At 52.0% G+C, this 16434-nt stretch overlaps 1 protein-coding gene across 1 annotated transcript in view; it reads right to left on the reverse strand.

The window, feature by feature from the left end:
• Nucleotides 1-16434, reverse strand: part of LOC119386534 (POU domain, class 6, transcription factor 2) — a 115661-nt gene that overhangs the window by 15528 nt on the left and 83699 nt on the right. The window contains exon 13 of the mRNA XM_037653802.2: nt 14840-15072. Coding sequence (XP_037509730.1) covers nt 14840-15072 — 233 coding nt within the window. The remainder of the gene's footprint in view (nt 1-14839; nt 15073-16434) is intronic.

The following is a 16434-nucleotide window of genomic DNA, read 5'->3' on the forward strand; positions in this document are numbered from 1 at the left end:
CATTCCCTTCCGCATATATCTGCCAGTCGCTGTATATCATCTTGACTGTCCGCAAATAAGACAATATCATCAGCATAAAATAGACCTGGAAGCTTCTGCTCAACCATCGTGCCGACCTGTTTGTGTGACAAATTAAATCCAATGTTGCTACCTTCTAGAGCTTTTTCCATCCTCACCATGTACAGCATGAATAACAGCGGGGACAAAGGACATCCCTGTCTCAGCCCCTTGCTAATTTCAACGCTGTCCTTGCTACTTATTCCTTCCCATTCTATACGAACTGTATTTTCTCGTATATTTCCCTCAAAAGCTGTATACAGTCGTCACCTATGCCCACTTCTTTCAGTATATCCACAAAATTTCCTGATTAACGTTGTCATACGCCCCGGTAATATCTAGATAAGCTACGTATAAGGGCCTGTTTTCTATTTTTGATATTTCTATACACTGGGTAAGAGCAAACAGCTTATCGTCTAACCGCCTGTCGATTCGAAATCCATTCTGAAGTTCTCCCAAAATATCATTTTGTTCTACCCACGCTTCTATTTTTAATTTTACTGCCTGCATCGCCAACCTGTACAGCACTGATGTAATTGTTAGCGGTCTATACGAGCGAATGTTATCCTTTTCTCCCCTGCCTTTACAGATTAAGTTCATTCTACTTTTTCTCCAACTGTCTGGTATTTCCCTCTCCTGTAAGCACTTTTCTACGGCTTTCAGCAGTGCTTCTTTAGTGTTATGTCCGAGTTCGTTAATGAGGCTGACGGGAACCCCATCTAAGCCCGGTGTAGTGCGCTTAGGAATTTTCCTTCGGCTTTCTTCCAATTGAAATTCTCTAGTACTACATCTTCGTCGGTTGCACTCCTTTGCGTACTTTTACTCACCGGGGGAATCCCTGGGCGACGTTTTTAAACGAATCGGCTGTTATCTTTCGGATGTAACCTAGCGCTTCATACCCTTCCAATTGATTTCCTCCTTCATCTACCATATTTTGTTGCATTGTGACAGACTTCATACCCAGCGCTTTTAGGTGGCTCCAAAATATCCTAGGCGCGGCCTTCTTCATTTCGCGAATCTCTGTTATCCAGCGTTCACTTTCACCTTTAATTTTTGCCTCCACTAATTTCTGCACAATGGATTTTTCCTTTAAATATATTTCCCATATTAGGTTGACTTCGTCCTGTGGCCACTTCTCCTTTTTTGCTTGTCTGTGCTCCCGTGATGCCTCACGTCGCTTCTCGATCGCCTCCCGGATTTCTTTGTCCCACCAACTTTTTGGCTTTCTCTTTCCTTTCCAACAAATAGTTTTCTTCTTTTTTTCCATTTATTTCGTGATTACATGTAGCAGCTCACTATACTTCCAGTCTTTGCCTGGTAGTTCGTCTACTTTTTCCTCGACTCTTGCGGCTATATTTGTTATTTGTTTGTCATTTAGATACAAGCTGCCAAATTTTGATTCTATGTTCTTATTTCAGTTTTATATCCCATTTGTAATATTATGCGTTTATGATCACTACCCAAGCTGTTAATGCCTTCCTCGTCTATTCTCATTTCTCTAAGTTTGTCATGTATTCCTTCTGTCATGAGACAATAATCAATGCTCGATTGCCTGTTTCCGACTTCCCACGTGATCTGCCCCTCACACTTCGGCCCCACGTTAACTATCTCAAGACTATGTTGCTCGCAGAGATCTACCAATAACTTGCCATTGGTGTCTGAATATCCGTCAAGGTCACGAATGTGAGCGTTCATGTCCCCTAGAAGGATTATTTCGGCATCATGACCAAATTCTTTAATATCGGTGCTTATGCATTTCACTATCTCCAGATTCTTTTCTCTGCAGTTATTCCCCGTCCACAAGTATGCTACACCTAGCCACGTTTTCTTTCCACCTACTGTGCCCGAAACCCACATGCGCTCTGAACACGTTTGTTTCACTCTATCCAATTTTGTTCTGCTATGGATTAGCATTCCAACACTCCCACCTCTCCTTTCTGATGTGATCCTGTTACATCCTTCCCAAATATAATTGTCAATATGTGGTGGCTCTTCCAAGTCTCTAAGGTGTGTTTCTGTAACCGCATAAACACCTATCTGTTCCTTGTTTAACTGTCCCTCAATCTCTAACCATTTTTCCTTTTTTCTGCCACCCTGCATGTTAATGTAACTAATTGCAACACGCGCCTTCTCCCTTCTTTTACCTTTTCTCTGGTTTTTCGCTATACTGCCTGTCAAAGAGTCCCCCTGGTTGTTTTCCTCATTACCAGCTACCCTGGGCACTGAAGGGCCCGCGTGCCCCCCAAAAAAGCTACTGTGCGTCCTGCCAGTAACAACCACCCTTCGGAAAAGCGCCGATAGCGGCCGTTCTGTTGCAGCGACGCCATTTTGAAACGCCGCAAAATGTACACAAAGAAAACAGCTTCAAAACAAGCCAAAGATGGCGGCGATCAGCCAGCTGCTGCGCCCGCAGCGTGCGCGGGAAGTTTGAACAAATTTTGCCTGTTGAGAAGCATTTTGCGGCTCCCGTGGCGTCTTAAAAAAGTTTTAACCCATTTCCCGGGCAAAATCGGCAATAATATTTTGAGGGCAGCTGCTTAGGAGTGCAAACATGCCTAAAATGCGTTTTTCTCAAAACTGATTTTCTGTCCATTTTTTACTATTCTAAGACCCGCGTCCCCCCTTAAAGGCTCTAAACACGGATGCACCTTTCCTCCAGTAACGCTGAGAATTGATAGCGATGCCGCCAGCCCTTTTCGCGATTTGTGAATGCTATCGTTGTTCTGCTTTCGCAGGAGTTCCTGTAACTATGCTTAACCACCTTTATTTATAGCTTTTCAACTATTTTTGATAATAACAAGCTCTTACAATGAGATGATGTGGCATTATACACCTTCCCTGTATTTGTACTGTGTTGTGTGCGCATGCGTCCAAGGTTGCCTACGCCTGTGTCATGGGTGGCTTGTCCCAGCGTCGCTACTCTCTAGATGCATGAGCCAAGCCAAAAACGTCACTACGCATATACACGGCCGCGCCCAGAGCCGTATATTCCTTCGGAGAGTTCGGCGGAGGGGCGGAGCCAACAACCATCCAAATTTAGCGGCGGCGCGGCGCTGTCCGCCATTTTGTGCCGCGGCACTGTAAGCTCGCGTTGGCGTGCGCCCGCAACGCTCCGTCTCTGGCGAACCCTTTCTTCAGCGAGTTAAGGGGCTGATATACTGCAGCGTAACGTCGACGCGCGCGCACGCTCGGCACAGTGACGCTACCCTAACAAACGTGCAGCACTCTATAGGCCAACGCGCGATGCGACTGACGCGCCCAGCGTCCGTCAACGCGCCCCGGCTGCAGCCGGCGCGAGATGCGACATGCTGCATTCCACGCCGGCGACGTTATCCAGACTTCACTGCGTCTGTGTCTCTATGTGAAGAAGGGACGCGTAGTGCGTCGCGCAAGTGGGAGTATAGAGTGCTCTGTTTTCGCGTCAACGTAACGTGACGAACCTAGCGTCGCCAACTCCGGCCGCCGCGGGCTGACGCGAACGCACGTCGGAGTATAACAGAGCCTTTAGAGCAGCCTACCGCGCTGCAAGCCCCCATTGCGACGTCCGTGCAGGTCCACGATGTTCCACGCAGCCGACACGTGCACGAACAGCAGCAAAGACACACCAGGTCGGTCACAGAGGAAGCATAAATGCCGACAGCGACGTCACGGGTACAGCATCACGAGAAACCTCGGCACGAAATGGCGTCGGCGGCGCGGAAGCGCGCTGTTGCCAGACTGGCGGCGAGATCAAAAGAGCGCCGAACTCTCCCAAAGGGAATATACGGCTCTGGCCGCGCCGAGTAGCAGCGCGTGTCATTTCTGAGATGACGTGTAGGTAGCAAAACAATGTCGCTCCAAAATCTTAGCGACCTGGAAACTGCGTGCCTGGTTGCATGAGCATGCTGAAAGTTGCTCAAGGTGTGCTGACGAGCATGGGATCATTACGTCACGTGAAGGCAGCGCCACTTAAATGCATACTACTAACGCAGGCCTATATGTACATTTTTATGGAGTACTACCTTTTAATATAAAGAAACAAACAATATTTCAATACTAACAAAAGAAATCAATGGTCACGTGGCCGGGTTCATCGGATTGTTCATGTTTTTACTGCCAGTACACACTGCCAATACATTCGCCAATGCCTGATAAGTGTACTGGAAGGCATTAAAGCTATTTCAGATATGGCTGTGGCAATTTGGCCGCTTGAGCGGAATAAAAAAAGCATGAATTCGTTTTTTTGTGTGGACGATTTCACGGTCCCTAGGGAGTCCGAAAAATTGGACGTTGACTGTAATTACCTCCAGGAAGTTCGAATACTTTGAATAGTCAAATTCCGGTGCGAATTGAATATAATAGCAGACACTATTAGAAAAATATTAGAAAGTTCGAATACACACACACCCCTAAAAATAACAGGAAATGCTGATTTGCCGTGTTTGGTAGTTTCTGGTTCCAAAGGTTATGTTTTCCCGCAATTGCCGGTAGCAATATTGCCGCAAACCTGGGAAAACGACGGCTGCGTGTTGTTGAAGATTGATAGCTGAAGCACCTCAACATTGCTTCTGCCAGCGCAATAAAAAAAACAAGGATGGTGTTGCTGTCAGCTGACACGCATGCCTGCGCAGAAGACGTGCTTAAGTGCAACGCAGCGCTGGCAAGTGGGCAGCATGTAGCATGCTCCTTGCAACGTCAGCAGGTCATTGTGTGACCGCTCACCGATTCTTTTGGGGGAAAAGAAAGACAATAAAAGCCACGCTGAAGAAATCTGCATTCTGGCTGAAAAACATGATCACTGAAGTTTTTGAACTCAGCTTTCAAAGTTGGTGTTGCAGGCAAGAACTGCACCAGCAGCATTAGCGCATAAATTGCGGGAACAACTGCCATATGAAGGTCTCCATACATTGAAAATTCCGACTGACTGTCCTTCATTGCTTTTCATACTTTTCCCAGAAAGAATGGGCAATCTGTTGCATCCTGACGCTCTGATGCTGCGAAACACAACTAAACCAAGGAGAGCGTAGGGGACATGACTTGTTGTTTTTGGCTGTTGTGTGTTAATTATGAGACAAATTGAAGAGAATTAAAGTGGACAAACAAGCACCTTTTCCATAGAAGAACCCCCAATCTTCGAACCATGTATGTTGGATTCATTTGGCTGTGTCTAACAAAGCAATGGGCCACTAAAAAAATCCCTTAGTGACCTGGGAGGAGCACATGGAATGCTGCCCGCATGTAACTGCTGTGTTGCAGGCAAGCACATTTCCGTAATAGGCGCTCCTCCTTTGAGCTGTACACGAGGTGTTCTATGGACCGCTTCTGCTCTCTTCTTTTTAACGCGATAGCATTAGAGAGCTCGTGTCGCAGAAATTCCAGTGTCGGCGACGGCGTCGCTTGTGAGCAAAAAATCGTTCGTGACCGAAAAATTGAGAAAGATGCAAATAAAATAAATAAAAATCTTCGGTCCCATTGAGGATCGAACCCAGGCTGTTTACGTGGCAAGCAGGTGTCCTACCACAAAGCCCCGATGTCACTTGCCACAGCTTCGGGAAAAAACACTACATAAATGCCATGCAGTGGAAGGAGTCTCCTTAACGCATTTAATGTTGCATGGCGGAAGCGCACAATCGCGCAAGGCGACGCTTAACTGCATCAACTGTTTCCGTGCGATTTTCGTGTGTGAAAAACTTTGAAGTACACAGGCATGTGAAGACCAACTCTTCACTCTCATCGGCTCTCGGACTTCTTGCCGTGTACCTTGTAAACTAAGCACAGCCTTGAGGGATTCTTCTTTATTTTGTTCGGCAGGTGTCACGACAAAAACGAGCCCATTCTGCGATTTGTAGGTGCATTGACGAGGCCATCCAAATACGTTTTTTGTGTGACGCCATGCTTCAAAAAAGCCAGTATAGTGCACCCATCGCTGCTAAAAACCATGCTAAAAACACACACACAAAATTACAAACAGCTCCAAAATGGACAACTATGTCCATCTAGCGGAAAACACATTAAACAAACAGCAAACATTATGGCCTCCGAGATGGCGGGTGTGCCGCGCGCCTGCCATTTCGGAGGCCATGCGACTACAGCAGAGCCTTTGCTCATCAATGAGTGCCGGCGGGACATTCATGTCAAGTAGTCGCTCTCATGTCAGGGTTGTCTTGGCGATGCTGATGCTTGGCCTCTGCTTCTTGAGCTCGAAGTTCTGCGTCATTTTGGCGTTGCTGACGCAGCGATCGGCTTCCCGCGCTCGTAGTTGGGGATCCATATCACGGCGCCGACGCTTCATTTCAGATTCCCTGGCTCTCAGAAAGGCATCTTCATTGCATTGTTGGCGTTTGACCTCCGCTTTCCTGGCCTGACCAAGTCGCGCACGCTCGCGCGCATGTCCGTGTGCGTGTGTGTAACCACCCACATTAATAAGTATGCACTTAGTGGCTGAAGTGCGCACTAAGGGTCGGATTTCGCTATCGCATTCAACTCTTAAAGGCTGTGGGAGAGCACGCGCGCCCATTTCCTTTCCTTAAGGCTGGCGCGATCGCGAACTGACGGTGGTAGCCGAGGGACCACTAGGAGAGGAGCACCGTCGCCCTTTCCTGCCGGACAACCCCTTCTTCCCCGTCACTCCGCGCGCCAATCCTCGCTTCCCGGCTCGCGGAAAAGGGAACTCGCCCTGCGAGGGAAACAACCCTCGTGGCGGGGAGGGAGACGGGAGGTGAATAAAACAACCGGGCAGACGAGCAGACGCTCTCTCGTGCCCTGCTGACCTGAGAAGTAACACCTCACCGCCCCGAGTTCCGCGAGCCGAACATCGACCGAAGGTGTAAGCCATACCCTTTGTTTTTCTACGAGAGCGGACTATCCCTCTACGCGACATTTACGCGTTATTGCTAACGTAGCAATAAAGTGTTGTTTGTTGTGCTAGCCTGTTGCCTTATTCGCCCGAACCCGTCGTAGCTGCGATGACGCGCGCTACGGGAAGGGGACGTTGACACGGTACGACTATTTGCGGCTGGGACCGGAGCTAGGCTTCTGCACCAGCCGTACATAGAGCGGACCCCCTCATCTGGCGCCCAACGTTAACGAATTTGGCAACGCGGCTAGTTTTGTGGACGCGAGCGACTACCGACGCTCCGTCAACGTAGGACAACGGGCATGTCTGAATTCCAGGATTTGTTCATGAAGGAAGGGAGATGATTTTCTAAGGGCTCGTTTATCTTTGTTAGACACAATATTAATGAGAACTAACAGACAATAACGCCAAGGAAAGTATAGGGGGTGTTATCTGTAGTATTTAGAACATAAATGTGAAGAAAGTAAAGTGGACGAAAAGATGACTTGCCGCTGCCAGCTCGTAAAAAGATCACGTGCTACGTGACGCCACCAGGCAAAAAAAAGAGTGTTCTACACTCGCCGCCATGGCTGCGATTGGCGCTGACTAACACTCCTACGTTTAAGTCAACATATATAACCCAAAAAGTGGACGGGAGGGTGACCGCCGCCGTAGCTCAGTGGTAGAGCATCGGACGCGTTATTCGAAGGTCGCAGGTTCGGTCCCTGCCGGCGGCAAGTCATCTTTTCGTCCACTTTACTTTCTTCACATTTATGTTCTAAATACTACAGATAACACCCCCTATACTTTCCTTGGCGTTATTGTCTGTTAGTTCTCATTAATATTGTGTCTAACAAAGATAAACGAGCCCTTAGAAAATCATCTCCCTTCCTTCATTCATAGCGAGGGTCTCGTCCTGGCAGACTTAATGCCTTCAGGTAGTATGCGAGGGATTATTGGGCAGCTGCCAGCTCGTAAAAAGATCACGTGCTACGTGACGCCACCAGGCAAAAAAAAAAGTGTTCTACACTCGCCGCCATGGCTGCGATTGGCGCTGACTAACACTCCTACGTTTAAATCAACATATATAACCCAAAAAGTGGACGGGAGGGTGACCGCCGCCGTAGCTCAGTGGTAGAGCATCGGACGCGTTATTCGAAGGTCGCAGGCTCGGTCCCTGCCGGCGGCAAGTCATCTTTTCGTCCACTTTACTTTCTTCACATTTATGTTCTAAATACTACAGATAACACCCCCTATACTTTCCTTGGCGTTATTGTCTGTTAGTTCTCATTAGGATTTGTTCATGTTGTCTGATGTCGCGTCGCAGAATGTCGATCCTATGGCTAACGCGGGGGCATTGTTTGGACTTTCCGACAGCGTAAATTTTGGTTGTGTCACGCGGGACAACCAAGGTGTTGCAGCGACCGCGTTAGGAGAGATTAGGCCTACGACGGAGAGCGCCACGCCGGGCACCCCGTCACCTCGCGACGCGAACAGCGAGATGCCGCCACATGTTGCTCCGGCACAAGCCGCAGATGTGGTCGCGTCTTCGGGCAATAGTGTGCCCTCGAGCGAGGTACTCTTACAGAATGCGCTGTCCGTTATGCAGAGCTTAGCCAGCGCGTTGCAAAACAGAGCGCAGCCTCCTTCGCAAAGTGCGGGACCACGTGTCAAGGTAGACATGCCTACCTACAGTGGCTACCACGACTGCAGGAGCGCGAATGAGTATCTCGACCGATTGCTCTACTATCAGCAGGCTATGGGGCTTCCCGACGCCGAACTTCTCGCGCGTGTGGTCCCGGTGTCGCTGACAGAGCAAGCGGCTCGATGGTTCCGACTGACCGGACATCGCGCCCGCACGCTAGAAGAGTTCCGCGAGAGCTTCCGCGACGAATTCCTTCCGGCGAATTACGAGTGGCGTTTGAGGAGGGAGTTGGAGCTACGCACCCAGCATCCGGACGAATCCTTGCTGGAGTACGTACGGGCGATGGACGAACTTTATCGCCTCGCTAACCCTCTCGCCACCAACGCGGAGAAAGTCGAGCGCGTTACACGGCAAGCGCACCCGACTTTTGCGGCGCACTTCAGGGGATGCAAGTTCGCAGACCTAGAGCTCGCCGCCGAAGCGAAGCGCATACAAGGGGACATCCTCGCGGCGCGAGCGTATCGCCCGCCTCCACCCGCAGCGCAGTCACTCGAGCCTCGCTGCGCGTGGAACGGCGGCGCGGTCGGTTCAGAGGCGTTTAGGGGTAACGCGTCAGCATCGTTCGCTGATGAGCACGTACCGCGCGGTTGGGAACTGTCAGACCGCGCTTTGGACCCCTACGCTTACGCGCTTCGTACGGCCCGTGCTGCGTCTGCACGTGACGTTCCGCGGCAGGAGCACGTGGTCGAGACGAGCCCAGACGAGCGGCGCAACGCGGAGCGAGGCCCGCCGGATCGTGGCGACGAGCGCCCGGCACGGCGTGGTTTCCGCGGTCCTTGCTACCGGTGCGGCGCACCGGGGCACATCGCCCGCGAATGCGGCCGCACGCCGGTTCAGGAGCGAACACGCGGTTCGGGAAACGGACGACGCCGCCGGTGAACCACGCCGGGCACCGCGCGGCGATCAGTAGTCCTACCGATGCGCTCGGATCACTAGCACCTACGGTCTGTCGCGCAGGTGATGCCGTAGACTCGCCCGCACCGTTAATCGAGTTAACAATAGCTCGAAAGAAGTTTGTAGCACTTTTGGATACTGGGGCAAGCGCTTCTTTATTTGGGGACGAGGTGTTGCACCATCTCTGCGAGAACAATATCCGCTTGAGACAAAGCAACACCACTTTCCGCCTTGCTTCGGGCACAGCGCAATCGAGCGGTGCGGCTAGACTTGTGATCCGCTGGGAAAGACGCGTGAGGCGACAACGCTTTGTCCATCTTCCCGGGTTGTCAATGCCTCTAATCCTGGGTCGAGACTTTCTCGCCAAGTCAGGGATTGTCATTGACATTGCAAGAGGAGGTTACCGAGAGCGCGACGGAGACGCGCTAAAGCTTTTCTCGAAAGCACCCGCATTGACAACGGCATGCCAATCGCAGGGAGCAGCGCGAGTGAGAGAGGAGGAAAGCGCGCAGAGTAAGCGAGTAACCCCGCCAGAACAGTGTGCCGCGGTACAGGGAAGGTCAGTGCACCCGCTTTTGGCAGATGCACACAGCATGCCAGAAAGGGAAAAGATGCAGCTGTCGTCGCTGTTGTACGAGTACGACGCGATTTTCACTGACCGCCCGGGCCGCACTACGCTGGTCAAGCACACAATCGACACGGGTGACGCACGACCTTGGAAATGCAATCCCCGACCGATTAGCTTGGCTAAGCGGAAAGCACTTGACGCCGCCTTGGACGAACTCATCGACACAGGCGTGGTCGAAAGGTCAAACAGCCCATGGGGTTTCCCGGTGGTTCTAGTTCCAAAGAAGGATGATACATATCGCCTTTGTGTAGACTACCGCAGGCTGAATGAGGTTACGAAGAAGGATGCATACCCTCTTCCATCCATTTCATCGTTAGTATCCAACCTAGGCGGGGCGAAGTACTTTACGACGCTCGATGCTAGTCGTGGATATTTTCAGGTCGAAATGGACGAGCGGGACAGAGAGAAGTCAGCTTTCACATGCCACAGGGGACTTTTTCAATTTAGGAGAATGTCTTTTGGCTTAGTGGGGGCTCCCGCTACTTATCAGAGGCTAATGGACCAAGTTCTGGGAGATGCAAAGTGGCAGCACGCCCTCGCATATCTAGACGACATAGTGGTTTACTCGAAAACGTTCGATGAGCACTTGCGCCACTTAAGAGACGTTCTAGAAAGGCTGAGGTCTGCGGGCATCACTCTGAACCCGAACAAAGCTCAGATAGCGGCGACCCGAATAACATTGTTGGGATTCACGCTTGACGAGGGTCGCATTTTGCCGAATAAGGGTAAGCTTGAAGCGATAGTCAGCTATCCGTCACCGAAAGACATCGGCGAGCTGAGGCGCTTTCTGGGGATGGCGAACTTCTATCGCCAATTCATTCCAGACTGCGCGGCAGTGCAGGCGCCTTTGACAAAGCTCTTGAGGAAAGGCGAGCGTTGGGCTTGGGGTCAAGAGCAGGAGGCCGCACTGCGTCGCCTCACTAAGTTGCTGGCTAACACGGCTGAACTGCAGCTACCCGATTTGAACAGGGAGTTTGTGATTCAAACAGACGCAAGCGACCTGGGGTTAGGAGCAATTTTGCTTCAGGAGCATGGAGGTGCCCTCAGACCGATTGCGTTCGCGAGCCGTTCGTTAACGCCGGCGGAGCGGAACTACTCGGTAACAGAGAAAGAGTGTCTCGCGATAGTTTTCGCTCTCCGTAAGTTTGACTATTACATCGACGGAGTGGCGTTTGTTATTGAGACAGACCACATGGCGCTCACGTGGTTGAGGCGCTTGAACGAACCAAGTGGCCGCCTGGCTCGTTGGGCATTGCTTCTGCAGCGTTACGACTTCACCGTACGCTACCGCAAGGGCAAGAACAATGCCGCGGCCGACGCACTATCGCGTGCTCCAGTCCGTCACGAGACTGACCCGGAACGGACTGAGAGCGAGACACTCGAAGTAGCGCTAACGGAAACAGTAGAACGAACGTCAGTTCAAGGCACAAGCGTGAACCACGTAGAGGCTGTTGTTAGCGCGGGGATTGTTTTCAGCAGAAGGGAGCTGTTAGAAGCTCAGCAGAAAGATCCGTTTTGTCGAAAGGTGTTCGACGGGCTCCGGGAGCCGGGTGGCGAGGCCACCGCGCACACGGGGACAGCTGGTATTGCTGTCGGTGCGGAGCGCTCGGCAACAGCTGGTAATGCTGTGAGCGCGCTGGATTCTTATCTGCTGGATTCTGATGGCGTCCTGCTGAGGTACATCCCATCCGACGATGACACAAGTGAGTCATTCAAGGTCGTTATACCGCGCAAGTTGAGAGGAGCACTGCTTCGCTACTTTCATGACTCGTGCATTGCTGGGCATGCGAGCGGCCCTAAGACTTATGCTAAGTTGTGTCGCCTCGCTACCTGGCCAGGCATGAAGCGGGATGTGATTCGTTACGCCCGTTCATGCCACGTGTGCCAAAGCGTCAAGCCCCGAGGCGGACGACCGCCCGGCCTCATGCAGCCGATCAACAGCCAGACTCCCTGGCAAATCGCGGCATGTGACGTAATGGGACCGTACCCCACAACTCCTAGCAGAAACAAATTCTTGCTGGTGATCACGGATCACTTCACTAAGTGGGTAGAACTTTTCCCCCTTAGAAAGCTGACGGCTCGTGTGATCTTGGATAAGTTGATGGAGGTTTTCACCAGGTTTGGTTTCCCTGAGCAGTTGATAACAGACAACGCGTCTTATTTTACTGCGAAGGTGTTTGTTGACACGTGCGCCGCGCTTGGCATTAAGCACAAGAAAACAACCACCTACCATGCTCAGTCGAACCCCACGGAACGAGTTAATCGCAACATCAAGCACATGCTTGTCGCGTTCTCTGAAAGGCACAAGGACTGGGATACCTACCTTCCAGAGATCGGGTTTGCGTTGCGATCGACTGTGAACCGCTCGACTGGGTATGCGCCTTCTTTTCTAAACCTGGGGAGAGAACTGCCGAATCCGATGGAGACTGTACTCGCGGATCGCAGTGGAGTGCCAGTGGCGTCATCAGCACGAGCTGAATACGCAGCGCAGTTGCGCGAGAAGCTAGCGGAAGTTTTACGTAAAGCACGCAGTAATCTCGGCACTGCTAGGGCACAACAGAAGGCGCAGTACGACCGCTCGCATCGGAACGTACACTACGAAGTGGGCGATCTGGTGCTGCGACGCCATCATGTTCTTAGCGACGCTAGCAAACAGTTTGCAGCCTCGCTGGCACCGAAATGGTCCGGGCCGTACCGAGTGCGAGAGAAGGTTTCCTCGCTGGTTTATCGGCTCGCGAACATGAAAGGCAAACCGAGCGGCGGACCAGTGCACGTATGCGACTTGAAACGTTACGTGTCACGGGAGGAGCATGGGGACGACTATCAGTCCCCCTCCGAGCCGCGGCCGGCGGCTGGGAACGCTCGAAACCGAGTGAAAAGCCCTGAGCCGCGGTACTTCTTGCGAAACAGGCGGAGACAACTCTGCATGTTGGATAAGCAAAAGGGAAATAGGTGCCGCCGGGAAGGCTTGGAGAGGAGACCGCCTCCTCACGGCGAGCCCACACCCACATTACGTCGTCGTTGTCGCAGCCCCACCACCACCGGCAAGCATCGGCATGGACGCCTGACTGGAGGTCGACTGGTACATCCCACCGCCACTTCCACGCTACCCCGTCGCCCCACCACCCGGCCTCCACACAAGAGGCCCGAAGACCAATGCCAATCCAACTGGGAGAGCCAGCTGCCTCGGGGCCGCAGCCACCGGGATGTGCCAGGGTTGTGTGGACACCCCGATGGCCTATGTTCCCTCAAGGCCACGGCGCAGCACGCTGAAAACCCCGAGCCCCACCAGACCGGAGGAGCCCGAACCATGCTGGAGAGGCCGCCTGGAATGAAACGCTTCGCTGACTCGCTCCTCTCAATCACCACCAACGACCAGAGAGGCGAGGCCCAAGGAGACGCGGTCCGGACCACGGGGCTGCAGGAGCAGGCCAGACCTTCCGCAGCAGTGACGGCGGAGGCGACGACTGGGGAAGCCATGACGCAAGGTGGCACGGCAGCGAAGACCGCAACGAGGCCGGTGGTGGCTACTTCGGAGGCAGCGGCGACGCCAGTGGGGGCACCGGCGACACCCACGGCAGAGGGCCGACCGCAGGAGGGCACGGACCTGGACCGATCCATCCTAGCCTTTCTCGATGAGGAATAACAAAATATTACCTCATGGTGCAGTCTCTGTCGTCCGAGGGCTTTCTTAAGGGGAGGAGGATGTGGGAGAGCACGCGCGCCCATTTCCTTTCCTTAAGGCTGGCGCGATCGCGAACTGACGGTGGTAGCCGAGGGACCACTAGGAGAGGAGCACCGTCGCCCTTTCCTGCCGGACAACCCCTTCTTCCCCGTCATTCCGCGCGCCAATCCTCGCTTCCCGGCTCGCGGAAAAGGGAACTCGCCCTGCGAGGGAAACAACCCTCGTGGCGGGGAGGGAGACGGGAGGTGAATAAAACAACCGGGCAGACGAGCAGACGCTCTCTCGTGCCCTGCTGACCTGAGAAGTAACACCTCACCGCCCCGAGTTCCGCGAGCCGAACATCGACCGAAGGTGTAAGCCATACCCTTTGTTTTTCTACGAGAGCGGACTATCCCTCTACGCGACATTTACGCGTTATTGCTAACGTAGCAATAAAGTGTTGTTTGTTGTGCTAGCCTGTTGCCTTATTCGCCCGAACCCGTCGTAGCTGCGATGACGTGCGCTACGGGAAGGGGACGTTGACACGGTACGACTATTTGCGGCTGGGACCGGAGCTAGGCTTCTGCACCAGCCGTACATAGAGCGGACCCCCTCAAGGCGAAGCTTAAGGGTCCCCCAATTTTTTTTTCCTCGTTTGGTGCTGAGAGCGCTTCCCCTATCAGTCATCAGCATCGCTACATGGCACTGCCTTGTGGTTCCAAAGGGCTGTTATCTCCATGTGTTTGTGGCGAAAGTGGGACTGAGAATCTCCACATTGCACACTAAATTTTTAAGTTAACCAGCCTGGTGCTGGCCGCCACTTCAAATCATCCAGTTAAATTTACATTACAAAATATGGCGCCACAGAAATTGTTTGAATTAACCGAGCTTTCAGAATAATGGAGTACGAGTGAATAAGGTTTTACTGTATTTAAAAGTGACAGAGAAGAGCAGGAGTTTTAGTTTCCACTGCATTAACCGAAATCTTATTGGGCGCAGATGCTGACACTGGTGGTATTGCCTATCGGCTACACTTGAGATCATTCACTGGGTCTGTGGCATTGAGATGATGCTCACCAGTGGGATGTGTGCTCTTCTCGAAGAATTGGTTGAGCACCTCAAGGGCTTGAGGTGTGAAGGAGGTGCGCTGCTTGCGCTTCTTGGTCGGCTCGACACCACCGCCACCCACCAGGTCGGCCAGGGCATGGCTGCCCCCCGACTGCAGCCGCTCCTCAGCTTCCCGCATCCATCGCTCCAGCACGGGCTTGATCTTCTGTGCACTCTTGGGTGTGATGTCCAGCTTCTCAAACCTGCAAGGGACAACCACTTGTTGCCACAGACGAGCACTGGTTCTCTGAAATTGTGCACCACCCGCAGATAACCTTGTGTACTCACAACAAAGAAAAGGGCTAAGATCCTGACCAAAGACAAATTTTGTCAACAGGTGGGCTAGTTGGTACAGTAAAAGCTCGTTAATTCGACACCCGTTAATTCGGAAATTCGGATAATTCGGACGGCTCTCTTGGTCCCGGCCGAAGTGCATGTTAATCTATGGGACCAAACCTTCGTTAATTCGTCAGAATTGGGCTCCGCACCGCTTAATTCGGACAAATGTTGACGGCTGCCGCTACACAAAAGTGTGGTAAGGCAGCGCTGGCACCACTGGAGCGAAACCGAAACCTGAGTGAAATCGCCATCGTCATCAACTAGTGGGGGCGATCGCAGCGTCACCGAACATCGGCGTCTTCTTTCTTCGCTCCACTGCGCCTCCGACGCCATTTTCCCTTGTGGTGTGTCGGCACCGTCGCTTCTTGCGGAGTTATCTTTTTTCCCCCGTTGTGACCGTGTTTACATGCGAGGCCCGAGCATGCGGCAGTAGCTGACGATGGCATCAGCGAGGTGTCAGCCGAGTCCACCGACGATGACTGCTCGACCTTCGATGCTGTCCTTCCCTCAGATATGACCCTTCAGGACTACATCGCGATTGATGATTGTGTCGCCACGACTGGTCTCCTGCTCGATCAAGAAATTATTAATGATGTCGCGAACTCATCGCACCTCACGGGAAGTCTCGGAGGCTCTTTTGATATTAGAGGACGTTTGCCTGAGCACTTCCGACAGTTTGCGTGCTGTTGGCCATTTGGAAGAGTTAAGAAAAATTGTAATGTCAGCCGGAATCTGCGCGAAAACGCAGACGACCATTACAAAATACTTCAGCAAATAAAGGTATGCTTCTCAAACTTGATTTTAATGTTGTTTTTCCTGTTCATTCGTTAATTCGGCATTCGGTTAATTCGGACATTTTTTCCGGTCCCGTGAAATCCGAATTAACGAGCTTTTAGTGTACTGCATTTTTTTGTAAGACATAGAGCATATATGAAAAGACACTGGACAAAGAAAAGAACACACCCACCACGCGTGAATGTGTGTTGCTCCCTTCATCCGGTGTCTTTTCATTTGCACAAAATGAAAGTTTTCTAAAATTCTTTCACACTTGATGTTTCAGCTCACATAAGAGCCTTGACCAGAACAATGCGCAGGGAACTGTGAGTGCTGAGGTCACGTCACGCAACTTACTGTGCAAGGGGAGATTCTGTAAGTGAAACCTTTGAGGGCCATGCTAGAGTACTACACGCACCTCCGCCCCTGGCTGCCCTCACGTTTGCATGAAT

The sequence above is a fragment of the Rhipicephalus sanguineus genome, chromosome 3 (assembly GCF_013339695.2).
Source record: "Rhipicephalus sanguineus isolate Rsan-2018 chromosome 3, BIME_Rsan_1.4, whole genome shotgun sequence".
Classification (NCBI taxonomy): domain Eukaryota; kingdom Metazoa; phylum Arthropoda; class Arachnida; order Ixodida; family Ixodidae; genus Rhipicephalus; species Rhipicephalus sanguineus.